Raw genomic sequence first — 26,016 nt, 5'->3', positions numbered from 1 at the left:
TGGCCTTTCAGTTTGCATTTAATGGCACCAATATGGGCAACTGAATATTGACGAGTTGTGAAAACTCTCTGGAATATGTCAGGGACAACATAGTGGCAAAAGAATCAATATTTTAACATTTTCTTAAAATGATAAATGAACAGTTTGGAAGAACCATTTAATGAGTTACTCTCTATTAGTTATTTCTGAACTGAGCGACAACAAGACTTGTTTTCAAGTCCTTCACATGACAGCACGTGGCAAATCTTCAAACACCTATTATTTGTGCAATTCACATTGACACCTATCGGGTGTCTTGTCTCATTAGACCATTTGTGCATCTGTGCAAACAGAGTGAAAGGTTAGGATCCATTTAAGACAAAACAAGTGATCGCCAACAGGGTCTTTTGTGCTTTTATGTGATTGAAGTCAGCAGCTGAATATGATGGACCTCTGAGCGGTTGAGAGCAGTTGGTTCCTTTTGCTATAGACCAAGCACTGTCTGAGGAATGGACCAAAACAAAGTAATAATATGCCTATTGTTTAGTTCTGATAATTACTATTTATGTTTTTGTAATTAGAGCCAGTGTCTTCAGCTGTAGCGCAGCAAATCACAATGTGTAATTTATCCCTTAATATATCTGAGCACTCTGGACTGGATGTCCAAAACCTTAAAATTGTGACCTTATCAGAAAGTGTCTGGAGGTATGACGCTTTGATGCAAGTATGTCTGCAGTGAAAGATTACCAAGCTGTACATTTTGAATTTTCTCAAAATGCGACGTTAAAACTTTTTTAGACACGGTTCCATGTTGATAACTTCAGAGCTTCTTAATTCAAAAAATCCCTTGCTTTAAATTCTGAGTTTTTGTTAAATTCCCTATTCAACTAAAATCCCTAGAGCTCAGATGTTCTCATTTTCCTGTAGTGTTTGCCCATTTGTGCGTGCAGGTTCAAGCGCTCGCTCTGTGATGTGAGGATCTCCTTTCAAATCCCTCTATCCCTTTTTCATTCCAACAATGGCAGCTCAGTGTCAATAAGACTGTTCCAAAATAACCCCAGACACCGAGGCAGAGGGCTGTATGTTTTTATTATGAGCCTGTAAAAGATGTCAGCCGAGTACACCTCTCAGCGGGGCTCTGCCACACTCGGTTTAAGAAGCGGTGACGATGTCAAACTCCCTGCAGGCGACAGGATTCCAGTGGTTTAATTTTCGTTAAGTAGGCCCAGTCATGCAAGGACGCTCGCAGATCAGAGGCCCTTTTTGATGGAAACAATAGAACCTAAATTAAAAAATGAATAAATAAAAGTCAATTAAAAATGCTAAACGACTGCCTAGTGGCCCTTTTTTTAGTAAAAATGAGAGTGGTGCTCTGAAAACCACAACACAATGTTAAGCTATTGTGGGTGGTTGTCAGGACAATGCTATTTAGTTTCTAAGGTGTATTAACTGTTTTTTGTTTTGTTTTGTTTTGTTTTGTTTTTTCACCATCAGGCCAAACCATTCTCAGTGCTGATTTTGTTTTCCACTGCGATGAAAGATGTTTTAGATATTTCAGTTTATTTCATTATGGAGGATGACCAGATATTTCTGTTTATTTCATTTAAATAGAGAGAAACTAGCAGCCATACAACAAACAAGTGACCAATCCCGAGTAGCGACAACACTAAATACATAAGATATTTTACATAAAAGATGTTTAAATATAGTCCACATGAGAAAATAATAGTTATAATAATAGTTAATAGTTTATAAAAATGACCCCGTTCAAAAGTTTACATACACTTGATTCTTAATACTGTGTTGTGACCTGAATGAACCGCAGCTGTGTTTTGATCCCACATTCTGTTTAGTGATCCCACGTTTAGAGGTCCCACGTTTAGAAGATCAGGGTAAATTTAATTTATTTAACTTAAATTTAACTTATACATGTAAGTATCTTCTTCAGTACTAAATGAAAGAAATATGATATTTAGGCAAAATAAGAAAAATGTACACATCCTTATTCCATTCAAAAATTGACACCCCTGGCTCTTAAAGGAGAAGTCCACTTCCAGAACAACAATTTACAAATAATTTACTCACCCCCTTGTCATCCAAGATGTCTTTCTGTCCTCAGTCATAAAGAAATTATGGGTTTTGAGGAAAGCATTTCAGGATTTTTCTCCATATAATGGACTTCATTGGTGCCCCGAATTTGAACTTCCAAAATGTAGTTTAAATGCAGCTTCAAAGGGCTCTAAACGATCCCAGCCGAGGAAGAAGGGTCTTATCTAGCGAAACGATCGGTCATTGTTTTAAAAAAAAAAATAAAAAATTGTATACTTTTTAAGCACAAAAGCTCGTGTAGCACAGGTTCTGGGATGCGCGTTCATGGGTCGTTCTTGAAAGATTTGCTCATTTTGAACGAATTTTTAATGTGACTCGGGAACAACGAGTCGTCTCGGGGAGTGATTCGTTCAGTCACGCATGCGCAACATCCTGTTAGGTTCTGTACTGGTATTAGTTCACCTGTTTCGAGTCTTCGGGTTTTTCGAGTCATTTGTTCATCTTATAGGGCTGTCACGTGATGCTGATTTTGCTAAAATGAATGAGATGACTCAAAAAATGATTAGTTCATTTTGCTGAACGAGACTCAAAGGTCCAAGTCAGTAAAGTGATCCGAACTTCCCATCACTACTACGAATCACCACAAGTTCATCGTCTGTGTACTCCGGCTCAAAAAGGTAGAGTATGTCGAAAAACGTGTCATTTTCTCCTACAACTTCAGAATCATCCGACATCGTTATACCTTTTTGTTTGTAAACAGCGTTTGACTTACTTGCACTTTCTTAGTCTTTGCTCGTTCACTTTGTAAACTCTGGGTCTGTGGTTCCGCCTACGTTCGGCATGACCTTTTGACGTGATTCAATAGAACGAAAAAAATGACAGATCGTTTCGCTAGATAAGACCCTTCTTCCTCGGCTGGGATCGTTTAGAGCCCTTTGAAGCTGCATTTAAACTTTGGAAGTTCAAAATCGGGGGACCAATGAAGTCCATTATATGGAGAAAAATCCTGAAATGCTTTCCTCAAAAACCATAATTTCTTCACGACTGAAGACAGAAAGACATAAACATCTTGGATGACAAAGGGGTGCGTAAATTATTTGTTAATTGTTGTTCTGGAAGTGGAGTTCTCCATTGTTTTTCTTTCTGGAGCATCAGTGACCATTTGAACCTTCTGTAATAGTTGCATTTGAGTCCCTCAGTTGTCCTCAGCATAAAAAGATGGATCTCAAAATGATACAGTCATTGTTGGAAAGGGTTCAAATACACAAAAATGCTGAAAAACCAAAGAAATTGTGTAACCTGAAGGATTTTTTTGAAGAACTGCAGGCAGTTTAACTGTTCAGATCAAACAAGGGACTTCGTGAACAACTATCACTAAACAAAAAAATGAAATAAATAAATAATATTTTGGAGATTCTGCATCATGTATGTAAACTTTTGACTTCAACTTATTGTCCCTTTTATCATCTGACATGTGAAAACTATTTCAGAAGAAGTAATAGCAAGCCGTAATAGAGTAGTAATAACAATCTGATTCATCAGTCATGTCCATAACACTATTGGACATCTTTATTTTTCAATTCCTGATCCAGTTGTTATGAATCCAAGATCATGAAATGAGCAACACCATCCCATTAGTCATGCTCTAATACCTCCCCTGTGCTGCCAGCCAGAGAGACTTATCTCTACCCTGGATTGGCACCATATAAAGGTGCTCTACCCATAACCCCACTCTAGATCCATTGTGACCTTGTCTCTATCCTGAAGATTCCCCCCTCAGCCAAGTCTGGGATGAAGTTACACACATAGGCATTCCAGTGGCCTGAAGCCACAAGGGTCTCTCAGGGTCCATCTGCTGGTCCTCTGCTGTGTGTTTGTGTTAGTGGTAATAATAGAAGGTTAAGTGTGTGATGATGCGGGAACCAATCTTTAGAGCTGGGGTGAGAATGAGAGGCATCTCTGAGGGTAGGAAGCCAGGATATTTTGAACAGGCCAGGCCAGGGTCTTTCACTTCAGCAGCAGAGGTTCTGGTTTCAAGGCCGTCCCCTCCTCAAAGCACAGAAACCTTACACCACAAGAACTGACTTAATGTGACTCAGCTCCTCAACTCCTCTGACGACCATAGTGGGTCAGGTATTCAAGACTGGGAGGTCATACGGTTGTTGGGATCTCTGAGCTTTGTTGCTGTTGGCTGATTTATTAGTGGTTCTTTAATAGTACTTGAGCCATTTGATATTTACTGGTGCTGGCTAAGGAAAGCATCACTATTGCTTAGGTGAAATACATAATTGATACATATTCCCCTAAATAACTATTTGGCATATATTCGCCCACACAGATTGTGGTATGGACAATCTCAAATCACCGGCTTAAAGGATCAATCCACTGCAATAGTATACGTTTTCTGATGTTTTACTCATCCCCATGTCATACAAGATGTTCCAGTCTTTCTTTCTTCAGTCGAAAAGAAATTAAGCTTTTTGAGGAAAACATTCCAGGATTTTTCTCCATATAGTGGACTTCAATGAGAGGCAACGGGTTGAAGGTCCAAATTGCAGTTTCATTGCAGCTTCAAAGGGCTCTACACAATCCCAGTTTAGGAATAACGGTTTAGTCTAGTGAAATAATCGGTCATTTTCTAAAAAAATTTAAAAAAATAAATAAAATTTATATATTACTAACCACAAATGCTCATCTTCCACTAGCTCTGCGATGTGAGTTAGCGACTTCACACATTATGTAATCACTTTGGAAAGGTTATGCATGGTTAGTTCTTCGTCTTTGTACTTTGTAGAATATCTGAGGTTGAGCTAGTGCACACTGTAAAAAACAATTTGTTGAGTAAACTTAAAATAATTTGTAACCTGGCTGCCCTAAAATTTTAAGTTCAGTCAACTAAAAAAAGTTTATTCAACTTGAAATGTTAAGTTATACTAAGTAACAACTTAGATATTTGAGTTGAATCAACTTAAAATTTTAAGGCAGCTGCGTTATTTACCCATCTGTTAAGTTTAGCAATCACAAATATCTAAGTTGATACTTAGTACAACTTAACATTTCAAGTTGAATAAACTTATTCTAGTTGACTGAACTTAAAATTTTAAGGCAGCAGGGTAACACATTATTTTAAGCTGACTCAACAAATTGTTTTTTTATTTTTTACAGTGCAAGACAAACATTTGTGGTTAAAAATAAACATTTTATTTATATATTTTTTTAGAAACTGACCAATTGTTTCGCAAAATAAGACCTTTATTCCTTGGCTGCATTGTCTGCATTGAAACTGCAATTTGGACCTTCAACCTGCTGATCCCCAATGATGACCATTATAATGAGAAAAATCATGGGATGTTTTCCTCAGAAACTTCATTTACTTCATGCCCCCAAGTTTGAACTTCCAAAATACAGTTTAAATGCATCTTCAAAGGACTCTAAACTATCCCAACCAAGGAAGAAAGGTCTTATCTAGAGAAACGATCGGCCATTTTTTAAACCAATTGACAATTTATATACTTTTTAACATCAAATTGCTTGTCTTGTCTCTGCGATGTGCATGCGTAGTCTGTGTAATCCGGGTCAATACAGTTATGGTAGGTCGAAAAACTTCCATCTCATTTTCTTCTTCAAAAAATTGTCCTACATCAAGTACCGACCAAGTGTTTACAAACTGAAGATGTAAAGAAGATCAAACGGCCTTTACAAAAAAGGTAAAACAGCGATGTAGTACGATTCTTAAGTTGGAGAAAAAAATAGACAAAGGCGAGTGTTTGAGGTTAAAAAATTGTCAATTTGTTTTGAAAATGACCAATCGTTTCACTAGATAAGACCCTTCTACCTCAGCTGGAATTGTTTAGAGCCCTTTGAAGCTGCATTTAAACTGCATTTTGGAAGTTCAAACTCGCGGGCACCATTACAGTCCACTATATGAAGATAATTCGTGAAATGTTTTCCTCAAGAAACATAATTTCTTATCGACTGAAGAGAGAAAGACATGAACATCTTGGATGACAAAGGGGCGAGTACATTATCTGTAAATTTTTGTTCTGGAAACGAACTTCAGGTGTAGGTGTATTAATATTAAAGGCGAGGTGTATTAATATTTTTCCAATTGATCAGACCTTTGCCTAGTAGATGATAAACATTGGTCCGAAGATTCCATATATTCTCATAAAAACTTTGGTGTGGCATCTGTTTGCTTCTTGCTTTAAATTTCCAGATACCACGAAAGCACTTAGCAATGCACTAAAGACAACCTAAAACATTCTAAGAACCAGAGCAAATTTCTAACAACCTCTCAGATTATATTAGCAAAGTTGTTGCAATGACCCAAAGCACCACAGGAGGTGAGCAATTCGCTAACAACCACTCAGAACATGTTAGCAGAGTTGCAGCCACCCAGAACATCCTAAGAACAGCATAGCAATGTTCTAACAATTATTCAGAACATGCTAGGTTAAGATACTCACAAGTCATTGCAACCATGCTCAACTGAAGATCCACATAGCTACACACTAACAGCCCAGATAGCACATGTACGTCTGCAAGATGTCTGTTAAAGATCACTTGGAAAGCATCTGCTGTGTACGAACATCTGGCAGACGTCTGTAAGATGTCAGTTTTACATACATTCTACATCATAAACATCTTAAAGACATCTAACGATGTCTGTTTGACATCTGATAGAGAATATTCTACAGATGTATCACAGATGACCAAACACTCTAAAAAATACATCTTGCAGATGTAAATGCAGACATCACATAGACGTCTCTGAGATGTACCTGTGCTATCAGGGAGTCACTCAAAATATGTTAACAAAATCATTATAACCACCTCACACTCTAGGAATAGCACATAATTATCAACATGCTAACAACCACTCAAAGCAAAATTCATTTAACCAACCTGAACACCTTAGGAACTCCAACAACAACAAGGTAAATGTTAGCAAAGTTGTTTTAGCCACCCAGAACACCTTGGAAATAACATAGCAACATGTTAACAACACTCAAAATATTAGCAGGTTACTACAACCAACCAGAACAAGGAACTGCAGAGTAACATGCTTACAAAATTTAGACCATATTAGCAAAATCATTGTAAGTTAATTACCTAGAACACCCTTGTTTGATTGCCTAGTTGGGCAGGCACTGTTCACATTTACTTCAGAAAATGAAAAAATCTTCAGTCATATGCAAAGGTTGGCATGACTTTGAATTACAAAAGGTTTCCTCGGTAACTGCCTTTCAGGGTGGCACATCCATTGTCTGTGTGGGCTAAACACTTCCTAGGGAAAATTTGTCACCATTTTGCTGACCTGTAAACAAACAACAAACTTGGCACCTCTTAAGTCTTGGGTTTTACTGTGCATGGTACTCTCTGCTCTCTCTGGGAACACAGGTGTGTGTGTGCGTGTGTGTGTGTTAAGGAGGGGAGTGAGAGCTGTGCCAAACCCCACAGCAGCTGTTCCACAAGTGACCCTCCCCCTAAACACACATGTACAAACCTTGTCAAACTAAAAGCAACAGGAAGCAACAGGGAACCGATGTCTATGAAACAGTTGTTCCATCCTTTTTTAAGTCCTTTACAAATCGCAGCAGATGAATCAACATTTGAAAGACTTTAGCCACAAGACTGTTTCAAAACAATCTCAGGAAGACTGGACCACACATGAAAGAAAACTTCTCAAGAAACCTGGAGTTTCTAAACCTGGAAGGACAAGCACACAGTAGTATAGTTTGGATATTCCATGCACTGACATTTTAATTCATTTAAGGTGTGTTTATATTTTGGTGAAATTTCAGGGGGATAAAAAAATAATATTGTACCAATGTATGAAGCACAGCTGGCACAGATGTCTCTTTCACATCAAGAAGCTCTGTTGGTCAATGCAAATTCCACTACCAACTCATGGGATAGTAAAATGTCCATTGAATGTACACTCCAGTGTCTTCTGGGTGCTTTTCATCTACTGTCATTCCAATACTATGAATTAAGAAATGATACTCTTTTGGTGTACAGTTTTTCACATTCTATATAGTAGGCATGTCTCCTGTCTCTGGAAGACCGTGAAAGCAGAAGTGTGACTGTCCTTTATGCAAAATTCCCAGTCACTTGGATTCATATTGAAATTACTAGATTTTGCAAAACAATTTCCAAACAATGTGTTGGTATCTTTAGTGTTAAAGATTCTGACTAGTTAATAAATGCCATGTTCAATGCTGAGTAGTAACTAACTACATGTAACCTAAATTACGTAATCAGATTCCAAAAAATTAAGTACTTGTAATTAGGTTAAACTGAATTTTGAAAATATTCATAATTAGACAACAGTCACTTTTTTATCAGTTACATAATTACATATGCAGTAGCAATACATTTTCCATAATTCTTATTTTTCGCATTTAAAATACCCTACCACTTATATACATTTAGAAAGACTTTCAGTTTTGTGGACATTTACAAAAAAACAGTCACTAGTCACTGATTATAATTACACAGATAACTGAGAGGTGACACAGCATTTGACCACTGAATTTATAAAAATCATTTTCATTTCAAGTGTTTTCTCAGCATATCAACATTGCATCTACTACTAATGAACATGTACACTTTTATTTAAATTGTCACTCAGTGAGTTAAACATATATTATGTGTCTTTGAAAGACTTTTATCTTTCAAACACATTAAAATACATTTTAATATATTTTATTATTATTTTTTTTTTTAAATCTTAAGGTAATAAGTGTTAGGAAGGTTACTTTGGAAATGTAACAGGTTACAGATTACAAGCTGCCATATTTAAAGTGTAATAAGTAGTGTAACTATTTTAATTATTTTAAGTAATATAACTGATTACATTTGATTATTTTTTATTACTTTTCTACATATCTAATTTTTTTTTTAAACTGTTTCAAACATTTAAACCAGGTAGGGTTAAATTTACCATAGTATTCAATACTTATTACTTGATTACAGCCTCTCAAAATCCTTCATCACTTAAGATTATAATAATTTAATTTTAAAGCACAACTACTACAAAATCAGACTTTAGAACCTCTTTTTACTTTGAGATTGTTGTGATGGTAAATACTGATTTGAAATCATAACAAGATAGTTTAATAGCTATGATAATGTTTTTTTAAATCAAATCTTTGCATAGTTATGATAGGAAATACTGGCATCTAACAATACCGAATAAGCATGCGTCCTGTTTTGTGTCCTAAACTCCTGAAACATTGGGTCATATTTTAGAGCAGTCAATGCAATTTGGGAAAAAAATCAATTCAATTTGTGTGTGTGTGTGTGTGTGTGTGAGAGAGAGAGAGAGAGAGAGAGAGAGAGAGAGAGAGAAATTTTCTGGACATAACCCAACCAACAAAATTGCCCCAAATGTTGTCCCAACTAGTCAAACACAGTTGTCTGAACAAAGACTTTCATATTTTTGAAATGTTAAAGCTTTTTGAGTTCCCAGAATTAATTAATTAATTAATTAATTAATTATGCAGTTACTGATTATTGTTTTGCTGTTTGCTGACTTAATTTAAACGTTTTGTTGTTGTTTTGTTCTTTGTATTCTTAGTTATTTGTTGCACTGTGATGTAAAGAGCTCATATTTTTAACATTTGTTGATTGCAAACGTTCTATGTTCAACCACTTTTATCTATTTGCTGGATATCTTAGTCTTGTAAGATGTTTTACAAACAAAGACAATGTTGTTTGCATATTAGGCTAAGTTATCCATTAAGGTTTCTACAATTCACTGTTTGTCGTTTGTAAATAAACTAAAAATTGATACATAAAAAAAAATAATAATAATAATTAATCACCTCAACATCAGTAATTGTTGTTTTAGTTGCTGTGACAAGACTTTTTTTTTTTTTACTAGCAAAAGAAGACAATCAGTATTGCATGAACAAACAAATTTATGTTATCTAAAGGGTATCTTTACTGAGAAAAACTAAAAATAACTATTGTTGAGAGAACTCAAAAGTCTTACTGCATCAAGTTGCCTTACTTTTTTAAATTTTCTCAACTATTTAGTTTTTTTAAGTTTTGGAAACATTGATGTTTAATGCACTTTATCTTGTTGATAATAAAAGTGGATTTTTTTCCTCTCTCTCTTTAAATTTTAATATCAGTACGATCCTGTTTAAATCAACATAAATCAGTTACTAACTACAACTTTTGTCATGTAATTTTAAATCTGTAACGGATTACAATTTGTAAGTAATCTACCCAGCACTGGTTATGTTTTGTTTACCAACTGCAGTGACACACATTCAGCATACATGTTTACATGAGTGTATCTAAACCATACAAGAGGGAAGAAGAAGAGAGAGGGTGGTGACAGGTTATTCCTGTGAAGCTGGCATGAGTTCAGCTCTCCACACATAGAACGAGATCACAGAGAGGGCGTGGATTCGGCATTCCACACTCCACTATGAAATGTCTGGCTCACACCCAGCCTTTATTTGAGATTATGTTTGACACAGACCTCTCAATCCCCTATCCATCAAACTGGCCTTTATATACTGTAACCGGTTATTGATTACTGATTGATGTACTAATTCACAACAATTTTGAGTATTATAACTGGCAACAAGTGTAGTTTTAGCTTTGTATGTGTAACCTATAAATACAACTGAGTGTAATGTGAATTACTGAACGTCAGTTCTGTGGGTCATTAAGTGCATATAATGAACGATGAGAGAGGTTAGTGGCACGCAACATGGCTCACATCATAATTATGTAATCATACGGCTATTTATAAAATGCAGGCGACAATGTCAGAACATTGCTCAGTACATATTATTGGACATTTGAATAATCCTTTTCTGAAATCATGACTGTGTTGTGTGATGAATGTGGCAGTCAATTCATTTCAAATGCATCAAGTTTCAGAGGGCCGCAGAAAGATCTTGCCGACAGCAAGCAACATATCCTGTGACAAGACCAGACGGCATTACTATCCAGAGAATGTGACCCTTGAATAATAATGTTTCTCTGCTCAACGGAAACCACAGCTCATCTGAAGACTTACGACCTTCAAGCTTTCCTTTTTAAGTAACTGATAAGCACAAGAGGTCCTTAAAGGGCAGAGGAGATGCACGTACGTTTCAAAAAGAGAGGTGTCACAAAAACCATTTGCATAGCCTTTTAAGATTAACCGAGCGAACAAAAGATTACTGTAATTTTGGAAAACCGTGAGGAGATGCCTTCAACGTGAATGTTAAACAGAGTTTTGAAGTGTGAGTGGATTATTGAAAGAGCCGCGGGAGAAACAGCAAGTAGATTAAGCGCAACTGCTGGCTCTTTACAGGCTGTTTTGCTGCTAAAAGGGATTAAAGTTTACTGTAAGTTCAAAGCGAGTGTTTTGCAGAGGAAAGCAAGTTGTGAAAACTGAATTTGCTGGGACTTCATTCGGTAGCAACACATTTATAAAGAATGGCCTTCATGATCATGAACCTTTTAGGGAATTGTGGCTGGAAGTACATTTCCAAACATTCGCACACGTGCAGTTCGAGCAAATATCAAGGTTATTTTTGTAGCAGCCAAATCACCCCTAACACAGCCACAACGAGCTCAAATAGAGGAAACCTTAAGCCCTGCTGGCTGACAGATGCTCAGACAGAGAATGTTGGGGATTATGCAAAAAGCAGCACGTTACATCACTCAGTAGTCACATGAATTTAACATTATGAGAAGGAACGGTCATTACTGGTAGCACAAATTAACATTCCAGTGTAAATCTAGACACAGCAACCAGACTTGCTTTTGCACCCTGACAAACAGAAATGGGGCGAAATGCTGATATAAGAGGTGAACTGAGAGGGATGATAACTCTCAACCACAACTCAGCAGTTGTTGGTCCCTATTCAACAATCCTCTATTCTAACTCTGCTAACCTAAGGCTGCCAGGTCTTTGACTTGGATTTTAAAGGGTGCTGATGTGGTACCAAGTGAGCTCCTCAGAATCAAAGCATCCTTCTATGAATAAATTCATCTTAATCACTGCCCTTTAAATGGGTGATGACTCTCAAGCCAAATAAAAAAGTCTCATTAAGCATCTCTGATATACAGTGCTAGTTCCTAAAGTAGACAAATAACCCTACATGAGTTTTGCACTCTGCCTTTCGTCTTCCTAAAGCTCAGACACTGCAACTATGATATAAATGGAAACAAATGGCAGGGACACGTCAGATGAAAGAGCTGGCCTGCATGGGGGATGGATGACAAAACGACACAATTGCATTTTGGGCATCCTGTCTTGTCTATTGTGCTTTCAGGATTTCGCTCAAATTCAATTTGCACAAATGATTATTCTCCCTGATATATTTCTATTGTCAGTCCCCTCTATATAGATATTTCATTATGCTTCAAATTCTGTTTGCAAGACTTGCATTTGATTTAATTTTGAAGTCAATTGACTTATTCTAATGTAGTGATATTCAACTGTTTTATTATATAAAGATTATGGCTTCTCCCTTCTCACAATACGATAGATAGATAGATAGATAGATAGATAGATAGATAGATAGATAGATAGATTTTATGATTTTATGATCCTTATAAAATATTGAAAATGAAAATGTTAGATACATTATAAAAAGAGATATTAAACTGTTTTATTATTTAAAGATGATTAAAGATTATTAAGGCTTCTCCTTGCTTATGATAGATAGATAGATAGATAGATAGATAGATAGATAGATAGATAGATAGATAGATTTTCATTTAGATTTTCATTTAGATTTTCTGATTTTATAATAATTCCAAATGTTAAATATATTATAAAAAGTGGTATTAAACTGTTTCAATATATAAAGACTATGGCTTCTCCCTGCATATGATAGATAGATAGATAGATAGATAGATAGATAGATAGATAGATAGATATTCATTTAGCTTTTCTTATATGTTAGATAATTCCAAATGTTAAATACATGATAAAAATTAATAAACAAAAAATGTCATTCAAAAAGGCGCAAAGAAACAATCCTAACGTATTCTGTCGTTTTCAGTCACTAGTGTTTTTCTTTTGTTTATTCCTTGTTTACCTCTTTTATTTTCTCGTTGTTTTCCTCAGATACGTCGACACACTCGTATTTCGTTTCTAAACCAAAATCTCATCTTAATCAACAAAACGAGTCATCGTTATAAACGGGGATTCTTTGTTGTTTTAAGAGTAAAAAACCTCTTATTGTCTTGCCATTTTAGCCTATTTAGCGTGTGACGTGCAGATTTTAGGGATGCCATTTTAACAAAGTACATGGTGATTAATAATGACGTGCTGAAAATCGTGGAATACCATCACTCGCCCCCCGCGATGCCTCCCTGCGTCTCTTCCCATACATGGGCGTAGGACCGAATGCCTCGCGGGGGTCTCTCCTCTCCGCGCCCTTCCATTCATGGCCACTCCACTCTCAATGGCGCTCGGGCTACCAAATAAGGAGAGGGAAGTCCAGCGGGCGCCGGGCCACTCTTGGAGTATAAATTGGCTGCGGCTCAAGGCGCTGTCTACCATTCACTCTCCAAGGGAACCAGCTCCTGGTGCTGATCTGGTAAGTACAGCTAAAGCTTTCCGAAATGTCAGACTTCATTTAATGGGATGATCTTCTGAATGTTAGGATTTAAACTAGGTCAGTTCTGGTGCAGTATCACTGGAATTATAATGTAAACAATTGACTCTTGAGCTAAACAAACGTTTTGGAGGGTTAGAGTTGTCAGTTATGAATACTTCTGAAAGTTTGAAAGTCAAACATGTTAATGTTTTTACTTTTGAAACTTGTCTTGAGGATTTCTCAGTCAAAGATGAGCATGTCAGCATCTCGGGAGGTACTGAACTACACTTTCCAAAAAGGAATTTTTGGGTTTTCACAGTAATACCATAGAAGAACTATTTTCGGTTTCTCAACGAATCTAAAAGAAGCTTTTTAGTGTGAAGAACTTTTGAATAAGCTGAAGAACCTTTTTTTTCTACTGTAAAGAACCTTTTGTGCAATGGAACTTCATGGAACCATTTGCTCTCAAAAATAAAGTTTCCAACCGAGAGTTTTGGCAGTGATAACAAGGAACCATTATTTTTGGTTCCACAAAGAACCTTTCAGTGAAAAGTTCTTAAAATAACTAGAAGAATATTTGTGACCCTGGACCGCAAAACCATCATAAGGGTCAATTTTTTTAAATTTGAGATTTATACATCATGTGATAGCTGAATAAATAAGCTTCCATTTGTGTATGGTTTGTTAGGATATAAGATACAACTATTTGAAAATCTGGAATCTGAAGGTGCAAAAAAATCAAAATACTGGGAAAATTGCTCTTAAAGTTGTCCAAATGAAGTTCTTAGCACTGCATACTGCAAATCAAAAATTAAGCTTTGATATGTTTATTAAATGTTTAGGAAATATCTTTGTGGAACATGATCTTTACTTAATATCCTAATGATATTTGGCATAAAAGAAAATTGATAATTTTGACCCATACAATGTATTGCTGGCTGTTACATTTTGTAATCTGAAGAATCTTTTTTTGCTGTAAAAAACCTTTTGAACATTGGAAAATGTTTCACTGATGTTAAAGGTTCTTAATGGAATTCCATAGAAGAATGTTTGGTTCCCCAAAGAACCTTTTAGTGAAAAGTTCTTAAAATAACCATTTTTTCTTTGTGTGAAGAACATTTTATAATCTAATGGATCTTTTTTCTACTACAAAGAACCTTTTGAGCATTGGAAAATGTTATTCATGGAATGCTAATAAAGAACCTTTATTTTTAAGTTTGCAGAATAATTTCAGCAGTCTGTTCTGAAGAGAAAACATGAGCGTGTCAGGAATGCAAACAGACGTTCACAGTATGTTCATGCGTATATATCTGCTCCTGTTTTAGAACCCCAGCTGAAACCATGTGTGATGACGACGAGACCACCGCTCTTGTGTGCGACAATGGCTCCGGCCTGGTGAAGGCTGGTTTTGCCGGAGATGATGCTCCTCGTGCTGTCTTCCCCTCCATTGTTGGTCGTCCTCGCCACCAGGTACAACAATGGACTATATTACAGATTTAAAAAGGGATATTACACACTACTGAAATATTAACATCATCTCTTCTCTAACAGGGTGTCATGGTAGGTATGGGACAGAAAGACTCCTACGTGGGTGATGAGGCTCAGAGCAAGAGAGGTATCCTGACTTTGAAGTACCCAATTGAGCACGGTATTATCACCAACTGGGATGATATGGAGAAGATCTGGCACCACACTTTCTACAATGAGCTGCGTGTAGCCCCCGAGGAACATCCCACCCTGCTCACTGAAGCTCCTCTTAACCCCAAGGCCAACAGAGAGAAGATGACACAGGTAAACTCCAATAAACATCCTCAAATATTGCACATTTACACAACTCTACATTGATTCAGTGTATTGTGAAAAGTGCTATATAAATACATTTGACTTGACTTGACATGTCTGGTATTCTGTCATTTGCAGATCATGTTTGAGACCTTCAACGTTCCCGCCATGTATGTGGCCATCCAGGCTGTGCTTTCACTGTACGCCTCTGGCCGTACCACCGGTGAGTGTGGTGTTTGTGAATTCATGTGTTAAAATACTTAGCTTCTTGTATGTTTCTCTGGAGCCTTATTGATTTTTGTTGTTTGTAGGTATTGTGCTGGACTCTGGAGATGGTGTAACCCACAATGTGCCCATCTATGAGGGTTATGCTCTGCCCCACGCCATCATGCGTCTGGATCTGGCCGGTCGTGATCTGACTGACTACCTGATGAAGATCCTGACTGAGCGCGGCTACTCTTTCGTGACCACTGGTATGAATAAGCATTGCTGTCTCATTATTAGAGTTATCAAACTTGTATTGTAATAATATATTGTTAACACTGAAATTATATTGTCACAGCTGAGCGTGAGATCGTTCGTGACATCAAGGAGAAGCTGTGCTACGTCGCTCTGGACTTTGAGAATGAAATGGCCACTGCTGCTTCCTCTTCTTCCTTGGAGAAGTCTTACGAGTTGCCTGATGGTCAGGTCATCACTATTGGAAATGAGCGTTTCCGTTGCCCAGAGACTCTCTTCCAGCCTTCCTTTATTGGTGGGTTGATATCATATTAATTCTACCATTAAAATACACTATCCTAGTCATTTTAGTACTTGCTAAGTCAACATTTCCAATTTTCACTTAAGTTTTTCATCTAACACTTATATTTTATTGTAGTAACAATGAAACAATAAACATAGCTTTAGATTTAGTTAACAAAGACAACACTGCTTTTTTCTTACCAAAGGTATGGAGTCTGCTGGTATTCATGAGACCACCTACAACAGCATCATGAAGTGCGACATTGACATCCGTAAGGACTTGTATGCCAACAACGTCCTGTCTGGCGGCACCACCATGTACCCAGGTATCGCTGATCGTATGCAGAAGGAGATCACTGCTCTGGCCCCCAGCACCATGAAAATTAAGGTAGAACATTTATTCAGTCATTCAGCTTTCCTGTCTTCTTGTATTAAGTTTAATTCAACTAAGTAAGATATTTGATTTGTATAAATCATGTGTCGTCTTCTTTCTGACAGATCATCGCTCCCCCTGAGCGTAAGTACTCCGTCTGGATCGGTGGCTCCATCCTGGCTTCCCTGTCCACCTTCCAGCAAATGTGGATCAGCAAGCAGGAATACGATGAGGCTGGCCCATCCATCGTCCACAGGAAGTGCTTCTAAGCGCCAGGATACCCATATTACACCACTGATTATGGATGCGAAGAACAAAAATTCTCAACATTACCTCCGCCTGTTACACATGCAGGCAGATTTTGCCTTTCTTTTTCCTTGTACAGTATGTTTACACCAAAGTGCAATTTGTTTGTAGTTATTTGCTGGATCATAAATTTGTATGTGGATATTTATTGGTTTTTAAATAAACAAGACTGGGAAATTTGTGCAGAAATCTTTTTTTTTTTTTTTTTTTTTTCCCCCTCCAGAAGTCTCACTATTTTAATTTGTCTTTAATTAATTCTTTTAGTTTACTACAAGAAATGTAACACTTTGTTCATTATTAATACAGTGAAAACAGGATTGCATAAAAGCCATCTGTGACGGATTCATATTTGCTACTTCAATTAGCACCCAGTATAAAAATAGCTGTGGCTCTCTAGGAGGCGAAGGGAGATCAGAGGAGAGCGCAGCTCATTGTCAAGATGCCCTCTTCAGGCTTATGAGGATTTTATTTTTATCTTACCTACACTATAAATATGTGCAAACATTGATTGTCCAATGTTGAGGTTTACAGCTTCAGTTATCAGTTGGTTTCTAGCAGGGATATCCCATGTCGTCATTAATTGTTTTTATCTCTCCATCCTAGTGGGTAGTCCTAAAGCGATTACTCACCAGTGTAAGTTCACCACAGGCGTTACCACAAATAGGCCTACCTCTTCAGCACCTGCAGGAGAGTGCAAGTGAGTGTTAAGGAACTGTGCTTGGTGTGAAGAGTTCAGATTAACCAACTCAATCAGCCATTTACAAAAGAAATCAGACCCACGAATTATCTTTCATGTTTTGTTGTTGCAGAATAGAAAACAGTAGTACATGATATTTTTCAGGTATAAACAGTGCATGCAAAAATACAGTGTATTTAAGGGCAGTCGACTCGGAATTTTAAAGTAAAATATCTGCTATTGATTTAAATGTAATTCTCGGGAAACAGTTGGTCGAGGTTCCTCTCGTGCAACACATTAGTCAGGTTAGACGCCACATTGAATTAACACGAATGAAAACAAAGCTGTGAGGGAATATGCTTACAGTCCTTACAATGATAAGTAGTGTATAAAGGTCATATCACGTAATTTCCCCCAACCCATAGCTTTCAAAACTGTTTTGTTTTACTAAAGGTTTTTTTTCGGAAAGACGTTTCATCAGCTCAACAATCGGTATGTTGATTACAATCCATCTATAGCTAAAAATAATCAAACATCTTTTAAATTTGTCTTCATTTGTGATATAAATATATAATAATAAAGTGATATATAACTACAGTGCTTGTTGTGCTTTATCGACTTCATCCATCGTAATCAGTTGCCAGATTCCTGACTGAAAAGTTGCTATGTCACTAGATGACGCCATGCATTAATTAGCATGTTAATGATGTCATCGCATCGTATCATCCTTTACATTTGTTTCCTTTTTATCCACATTTTTCTTGCCAGTGGGAGCAGGCATTTGTAAATTTTATGGGTTTGGCTTCCGTCCAACTCTCATCTGTTTTTAGCGTTATACAAAACAGCTCGTTTGCTGTTTGATATTGCAAACTGGTGTGTCTTACCATATTATTTTAATGTATTATCTTAATTATGAGCACACTGGTTTGTAGTGCAAACAGTTTTACCGTTTATGTTGTTATTCTTCTCTTTATTTTCCTATAGCGGATAAAGAACCGGAAGTCTCGCCCATAAACGTACTTCTGTGTTGAAGAAAAAGGTGGATACACACAGTTCCTATTTTAATACCACCAAATTCCCAATAAACCTGTTCACATTTATATTTTTTTATGTTTCTCTTGTCAGATAATGTGATTCATAGATGCACTTTCAATCTACTGCTAAAATCAAGACATCCTCTGATAAAAATCACAATACACATAAGTTAATGACAACAGCACTGCTGTGATTTCAGCTGTATTTACATGTGAAACAATAACAATACCCTTCCGAAAATGAACCATGGTTTTACTACAAATAAAACAAACAAACAAACAAATAAAACATGGTTGCTAGTTAAACCACGGCAACTACAAATTAACCATGGTTTTGGTTTATCATAGTTTAACCATGGTATTTGTAGTAAAACTGTGGTTTTCACCAAAAAAAAAAAAAAAAAAAAAAAGTTAAAAAGGACTGAATGTATGCTTTATTTTGTTTTGTCTGTTAATCACAAAGAGTCGCCCAATATATTTCAGTTTCACCATAATAGCTCCTTGTCGCAAAACATTAATCAAATTCGAAGTAACAAATTTGTTACATTGCAATTTGCTACATTTGGTGACAAAATCCTCAAACTGGCAACACTGATCGCAATGTAAAGCGGCGTGCTGAATACTGTTGCTATGGTGACTCGTTCCAAACTCTACTTCTGTTCGGTCGGCGTTTTGGCGGCAGTTGAATATACGCGCTCTGGCTAGCCTGTAATCTAAATCATTAGTAAGACGTTGGAAAGCCCTTCTGAAACCTGTACTTACCTTTTGGCTTTCTTTGCCGGGGTTCAAGCCTTAATTACCCCCCATGATCCGCGCCCTGTTTATTATCGCGCACACGAACACTAACTCCAAACTCTAATCTCCCATCCTGTCACGCTAGTGAGTGTGTGTGTGTCGCCGGAGACAGACCTCCCCAGTGATCTGAGTTTATCACCAATGATTTTATTACGGATTAATCAGGGCATCTCTGGCATATTCGGAGAATAATGAAACGGAGAAATCCTGCTGTTCTGATTTCTCTCCAACAACCTGTCTGCGCGTGACGCAGGGGGAGGAGGAGGGGGGCAGTCTACTTAAAGCGGGATTAGCACGAGCCAAACATTATACTCCCCTCCGTTTAGGCTCAGAGCGACCTATCGTCCTGCTCGCCAGACAGAAAATAGGAGGGCTTTAGACTAATCAGGACCTCAGACGAGAGCGCGCTCCGGAGCGAGGCGTGGACGACAAGGTGGACAGCAGCGACTAATCAATGCATTCGCCCGATACTACACTCGCCTTCGGAGCGGAACAGTAGCTCGCATTTGATTTTTCACGGTCCACTGTGTTATATCGTCTCCGAATGAACAGCCATGGGGGAATGGACAATTCTCGAGCGTCTCCTGGAGGCGGCTGTCCAACAGCACTCTACTATGATCGGGAGGTGAGGAAAAAAGTGGAAAATGTTTATTGATCGCTTTGTACATTACAAAAAATATCGAGGTCATTACGCAGTGACCCTTCTAAATGAGGGCGATTGGCTGTTGGCGCTTATGTGCCCATTATGAAGAACAGAAAGGTGTTCGAAGAATTAAGATAATGCTTTTGATGTTATTGTTGTTATAGTTATTACTGCACAAAGCTTTTGTGCCATCGGTAAAATTGCTGTTCCATGTCAGTTCTGATTTGCTTTCAAAGAAATGTTGTGCGCGCCTTGCATGGCTGAAAGCGCGCTTTTGCCTGTGGAGAGAGTTTCAGCACTGGACAGCTCCACGCGTCAATCTGCACAGTCAAAAGAATAGAAAGCCATACAGTTAAAACCTGTTAAGTGTAAATTACCATATCACATACAATTAAAAATAAGGTTAGATTTAACATGTAGACATTGCGTGTAATTTAAAATAAATAAATAAATAAATAAATAAATAAGGTGATGTTTTTGAAAGTAAAAAGTATAAATTGCCATACAAAATAACGGTGAATCTATTAAATTCGACTCGACTATAAATGTACAGTTAGAATTATTGCAGTAGACCTTATAATTTACGGTGAAAATCAGTAAAAAAGACGTTCACATATATATGCCCTCGCATGACACATTATATTTCAATAAAATACTAATGTTTCTTTTTTTCTGTTTTTCTAATCAGTCATGTACATTCAAAGTGCATTTTATGTTTAGTTAATGTATAAAGCGTTACTCTAGCGCCATGTGTGTTACTACCTCATCGTTTCATGTGAGGTAAATTAACACTGCATGCTGAACGTATTTACATACAGTGAACTTATTGGCTATTGTTCTAGGAATTTCACTTTTGATGAAAGTTTTTGTTTTGTTTGTATCAGTATATGCAAACAACAATGTTATTACATTGTAGTTATCGGAATATTAATATTGGAATCGGTACATCATTGAAATCAGTTCAATCAGTTCAAATATATATGGTTATAATGTGCAAAATATGTGGTATTTTTACAGCGAATTTCTAGCACAACAGAATGAAAGAATGTGTGTGTGTGTGTGTGTGTGTGTGTACTTGTTCTTGCTACATTGTGGGGACCAAATGTCCCCACAAGGATAGTAAAACCTGACATTTTTGACATGGTGACAATGTAAAAAAATGATTAAAAATAGTAAATTATGTTTATCTGAAAATGTAACAATGCAAACATGTTTTCTGTAAGGGGTATGTTTAGGATTAGGGTTGGGTTAGGGGATAGACAATATCGTTTGGTCAGTATAAAAACTATAGAAGTCTATGGAAAGTCCCCACAATTCACAACAACAAATGTGTGTGTGTGACCCTGGACATCAAAACCAGTCATAAGTAGTACGGGTATATTTGTAGCAATAGCCAGCAATACATTATTTGGGTCAAAATTATCGATTTTTCTTTTATGCCCAAAAATCATTAGGATATTAAGTAAAGATCATGTTCCATGAAAATATTTTTTAAATGTCCTACTGTAAATATATCAAAACATAATTTTTGATTAGTAATATGCATTGCTAAGAACTTAATTTGGACAACTTGAAAGGTGATTTTCAATATTTTGATTATTTTGCACCCTCAGATTCCAGATTTTCAAATAGTTGTTTTAAATAGTTGCCAAATATTGTCATATATTAAACAAAATATACATCAATGGAAAGCTTATTTATTTAGCTTTCAGATGTGTTTAGTGCAAAAAGGTTCAGAATTTGCCCCCTTTAAAATTAAGTGTTTTTTTTTTTCCTTTTCTTGCTTTGACTTAACTATTTTGTGAATACGAGAGCAGATACACTATGAACTAAAAAAAACATTTTTGTTTTTATGTTCAGGATCCTACTGACAGTGGTGGTGATCTTCCGGATTCTAATCGTTGCAATAGTAGGAGAGACCGTGTACGACGACGAGCAGTCAATGTTCGTATGTAACACTTTACAGCCGGGCTGTAACCAAGCTTGCTATGACAAAGCGTTCCCTATATCTCACATCAGGTACTGGGTGTTTCAGATCATCATGGTTTGCACACCCAGCCTATGCTTCATCACATACTCGGTGCATCAGTCGGCCAAACAGAAGGAGCGGAGATACTCCACGGTCTACCTGTCCCTCGACAAAGATCCCGATTCAATGAAACGAGACGACAGCAAAAAGATCAAAAACACCATCGTGAACGGAGTACTTCAGAACACGGAAAACTCCACCAAAGAATCCGAGCCCGACTGCTTGGAAGTGAAAGAGATCCCCAGTTCAGCCATGAGAACTACCAAATCTAAAATGAGACGTCAAGAGGGCATCTCAAGGTTTTACATCATTCAAGTGGTTTTCAGGAACGCGCTGGAGATCGGCTTCTTGGTGGGGCAGTATTTCTTGTACGGATTCAACGTTCCCGCCGTGTACGAGTGCGACCGCTACCCTTGCATCAAAGATGTCGAATGCTACGTTTCGAGGCCCACTGAGAAAACCGTGTTCCTCGTCTTCATGTTTGCGGTCAGTGGGATTTGCGTGGTGCTCAACCTTGCAGAGCTCAATCATCTGGGCTGGAGGAAAATTAAAACGGCGGTGAGGGGGGTTCAGGCCAGGAGGAAGTCCATATATGAGATCAGGAACAAGGACTTACCAAGGATGAGCATGCCGAATTTCGGCCGCACCCAGTCGAGTGACTCTGCCTATGTCTAATGCTCCTTCATGTAGTTCAACAGAGCAGAGGTGCTCAATCCTGGTCTAGGAAGACCTCAGGTTGCACATTTTGGATGAAATACCAATTTTAGTCCAATAGTTCACTAAAAAATGACAAATCAATCATCAATTACTCAACCTCATGTCATTTCCTCATGTGGAACACAAAAGAAGATATTTTGAAGAACATTTTGGTCCATGCAATGAAAATCAATGGGATCCAAGACAACATTGGACCCCATTGATCCTACTGAGATTTTTTTTTCAAAATATCTACATTTGTGGTCTACAGAACAACATCGGGGTGAGTAAATTAAGATTTGGGTCCCAACGGCATCCAAAATGCATTTCTGGAGGACTCCAGCACCAGGATTCGATTATTTAAACCACTGCATTCAATTGCATACAAGAAAAGTTATGTTATGAACTGTTAATCTCACCTGTTTCATGGTGGGGTAGATGGATTTTATTTGTCTGTTATGGACAACAAGAACAAACAGACCAAGCGTTTGTTTCTTATCAGTACTGAAGGGCACTGATGCAACTTTTTTTATTGGTCAGAACGGAAAGCTTGCAATGAGTTTTCGACATTTATTTCTTCGTTCACACGATCAGCTGAACCCGAAATATGTTTTGCACTAAACATGGATTTAAAGAAGCCAAAACGAACCCGAATTGTGCTGTGAAGGTCTTTTGTTTCATTATATTGTATTCTCATTCTGGTTTTAGATCGCACATGTGATAGTTTCAGTTTATTCACCGCAACTAGTTAGACTGCAGTTCATATACGTTTATCTGTACTATATAAATCATATCTCTCTTTTGGCTTAGATAGATTGGCATCTTTAATGATTTGGTTGCCTGTGCTTGCACCACTGACCTTAACGTAAGTTATCGTTCCATTATATTTAAGCTGATTTGCAGATCAGTAGCCGGTGAACTGGCCAATGCTGCATAACGCTTAACTGTCTATCTTTTGTATTTATTTATTTATTTATTTATTTATTTATTTATGTATTGGATTTATTTATTTATGACACCAAAGCGCCCATTGCTTTCATTTGTGGGAAACAGATATTTGCTTTTATGTATTCAAGTGCCATATGTGTACATAGATATATACATATTATAGTATATTGTAATCCTTATCATGAGATATGAATTCCATGAACTCTTTGCGTGGACTGTTTTGAAGGATGTACTATCCCTTTAATATGTTTGGGACTGGAAAAGTGGGGTTAAAAAAATCATCCATCCATATTTTACATTCATGAAAAGTATGATATTGCATTTAAAGTACATATAAAGCACAGTTGATCAGAAATCAGTGAATAAGGGGTTGAGATTCACTTCCCCTGGTGCTTCTATTTCTCAAAATAAAATGATGTTAGCAACTATGTGAGATGAAAATCTAATAATAAATTATGGAATTCATGATTAAAAAGCTGTGTGATTTGCATTGCTTCATTTATGGTCGAACTAAAATTTTAGCCTGACGCGTCAGCAAAAAGTGCCATTTTCCTCAGGGATTGAGGTCCCTGTCATCTTCCCCATGAATCAACTTCCTGTCAGTTAGTTGAAATGCTTGCATGTATTTTTTTGACTTGTTCAGCAGCACGCTGCTTAAATTTGATCCGGGCGCCATAATTCTACCTGTCCAGCTTCAGTCATGCTGACACAATGACAGAGGCTTTCTCTCGGGCCGGTGCCCTGCATACAGGATCGCTGTGTTATGCGGAGGTCTGGTCCCTGCAGAAGCCGCGGTGGCCCTTGTGCCAAGGTCACAGAGAAAGTGCTGAACACTGCAGCTGGTGGCCTCAAACCGGGATTTCTCTCTGCTGACAGACTGGGAGAGGCCCGAGACTCGCAAAAGTGCCAAGAAGACTCTTCAGCAGAGAGGAGGGGGTGGGAAATCTAGGCCCAAGCATCCTGACAGATCAGTTTGGAATTCAGCAGGGACCTGAGATTCCTCTTTGACACAACACAAACAGCCAAGGTACAACCTGACAGGATGTCAGTGGAGGCTGCTGTTGTGTGTGTGTCTTGTACAATTTCAGTCTGTCCTCTCTTACCCTCCCACTTTCAATAGTTCCTTCAACTTTCTCCAAAAGTCCTTTAAGAAAGGACCTTCAGAATTTGCAGTTAAAGGAAATCAATTCTGCTGTATGGCAGAAGTGTGGCATAGGAACAAGATATAATGTAGTTATTTTGGCAAGACACCTGTGTGAACTTGAGGAGAAGTGAGTTCAGCGACTAAAATTACCATGAAAACAGTTGGCTAAACTGCAACAGCTCTAGCATAATTTGTTTGCAGATGCCACTCGATTTCATGTTTTGTATCTCAGACTAATAAATTCATCTATTTTTAAGCGTGTCTTAAAATATTTATGTGGTTCATGAATTTTATTATTTATTATTTACACTCTACTTAGTTAGACTACATATAAATCATGGGCCAAAACAAATAAATTAGTAACATATTAACAATTCAAATGTGCAACATACAATTCAAAGGGATCGCGTGTTGGGTTTATTTTTAGCTCTCAGTCAGACTTAGTACTGTGCAATGCTTAGAAAGCGTTTTGAATAATTCAAGCTCAATATACTGGCACAAGCTGTAATTCTCTAAAGCAGGTTAGGGAATGCTGATGCTTAGAACACCCCCCCAAAGATCCCCTCCACCTCCTCATCTATGAAGCTTAATAAAAGATTAAGGCAAAAGAGCGCCAATGCAAACCTTGACGGAAGCACAGAAGTGTTCTTGAGCATTAGTAGAGAGATGGAGAGTCTGAGACGTGTGTGACGTGTACATTCTATCAATTTATCATATGCTCCAAGACTCTTGAAGAAAGTATACTGCAAGTAATGCAAGTTACATAACCAGATTACTTTTTTTTAAGCAACTATAAGGTAACAAATTACTTTTTAAATTTACAAGAAAATATCTGAGGTACTTTTTCAAAGAAATAATGCCAGTTACTTTTTACGTTACGTTTTCCCATGTATTGACTGACAGCTCTCCTGTCCCTGTGTTAAGAGAAAAGACGTGCAAAGACGTTGTACACTGTAAAAAATAAAAAACACAATTTGTTGAGTCAGCTTAAAATAATTTGTTACCCTGCTGCCTTAAAATTTTAAGTTCAGTCAACTAAAATAAGTTTAGTCAACTTGAAATGTTAAGTTGTAATAAGTAACAACTTAGATATTTGTGTTTGCTAAATTTAACAGATTGGTAAGTAACCCAGCTGCCTTAAAATTTTAATTTGATTCAAATCAACTAAGTTGTCACTTAGTATAATTTAACATTTCAAGTTGAATAAACTTTTTTTGAGTTAACTAAACTTAAAATTTTAAGGCAGCCAGGTTACAA

General features: G+C 37.2%; 2 protein-coding genes across 2 annotated transcripts; both read left to right on the top strand.

Moving 5' to 3' along the window:
* Positions 1-13,451: 13,451 nt before the first annotated feature.
* On the top strand, positions 13,452-17,003 carry actc2 (actin, alpha, cardiac muscle 2). The gene is made up of 8 exons (XM_051138428.1): positions 13,452-13,592; positions 14,918-15,062; positions 15,144-15,383; positions 15,513-15,597; positions 15,686-15,847; positions 15,937-16,128; positions 16,322-16,503; positions 16,614-17,003. The coding sequence occupies exons 2-8, from the start codon at positions 14,934-14,936 to the stop codon at positions 16,755-16,757; spliced, it is 1,134 nt and encodes a 377-aa protein (XP_050994385.1). The 5' UTR covers positions 13,452-13,592; positions 14,918-14,933; the 3' UTR covers positions 16,758-17,003.
* Positions 17,004-19,630: 2,627 nt separating this feature from the next.
* Positions 19,631-24,055, top strand: gjd2b (gap junction protein delta 2b). The gene is made up of 2 exons (XM_051137880.1): positions 19,631-19,924; positions 21,803-24,055. Exons 1-2 carry the CDS (start codon positions 19,854-19,856, stop codon positions 22,644-22,646), a joined length of 915 nt encoding a protein of 304 aa, XP_050993837.1. The 5' UTR covers positions 19,631-19,853; the 3' UTR covers positions 22,647-24,055.
* Positions 24,056-26,016: the final 1,961 nt, after the last annotated feature.

The sequence above is a fragment of the Labeo rohita genome, chromosome 20 (assembly GCF_022985175.1).
Source record: "Labeo rohita strain BAU-BD-2019 chromosome 20, IGBB_LRoh.1.0, whole genome shotgun sequence".
NCBI lineage: Eukaryota > Metazoa > Chordata > Actinopteri > Cypriniformes > Cyprinidae > Labeo > Labeo rohita.
Note: the sequence above shows the minus strand (reverse complement) of the source record. Positions and strands in the feature narration are given on the sequence as shown.

Excerpts from the sequence above, each read along its gene's own strand:
- gjd2b (XM_051137880.1), top strand. The coding sequence starts at position 19,854 with ATGGGGGAATGGACAATTCTCGAGCGTCTCCTGGAGGCGGCTGTCCAA. Across the intron at positions 19,925-21,802 it reads CACTCTACTATGATCGGGAG|GATCCTACTGACAGTGGTGG; the intron begins GTGAGGAAAAAA and ends TTTTATGTTCAG.
- actc2 (XM_051138428.1), top strand. The coding sequence starts at position 14,934 with ATGTGTGATGACGACGAGACCACCGCTCTTGTGTGCGACAATGGCTCC. Across the intron at positions 15,063-15,143 it reads TTGGTCGTCCTCGCCACCAG|GGTGTCATGGTAGGTATGGG; the intron begins GTACAACAATGG and ends CTTCTCTAACAG. Across the intron at positions 15,384-15,512 it reads ACAGAGAGAAGATGACACAG|ATCATGTTTGAGACCTTCAA; the intron begins GTAAACTCCAAT and ends TGTCATTTGCAG.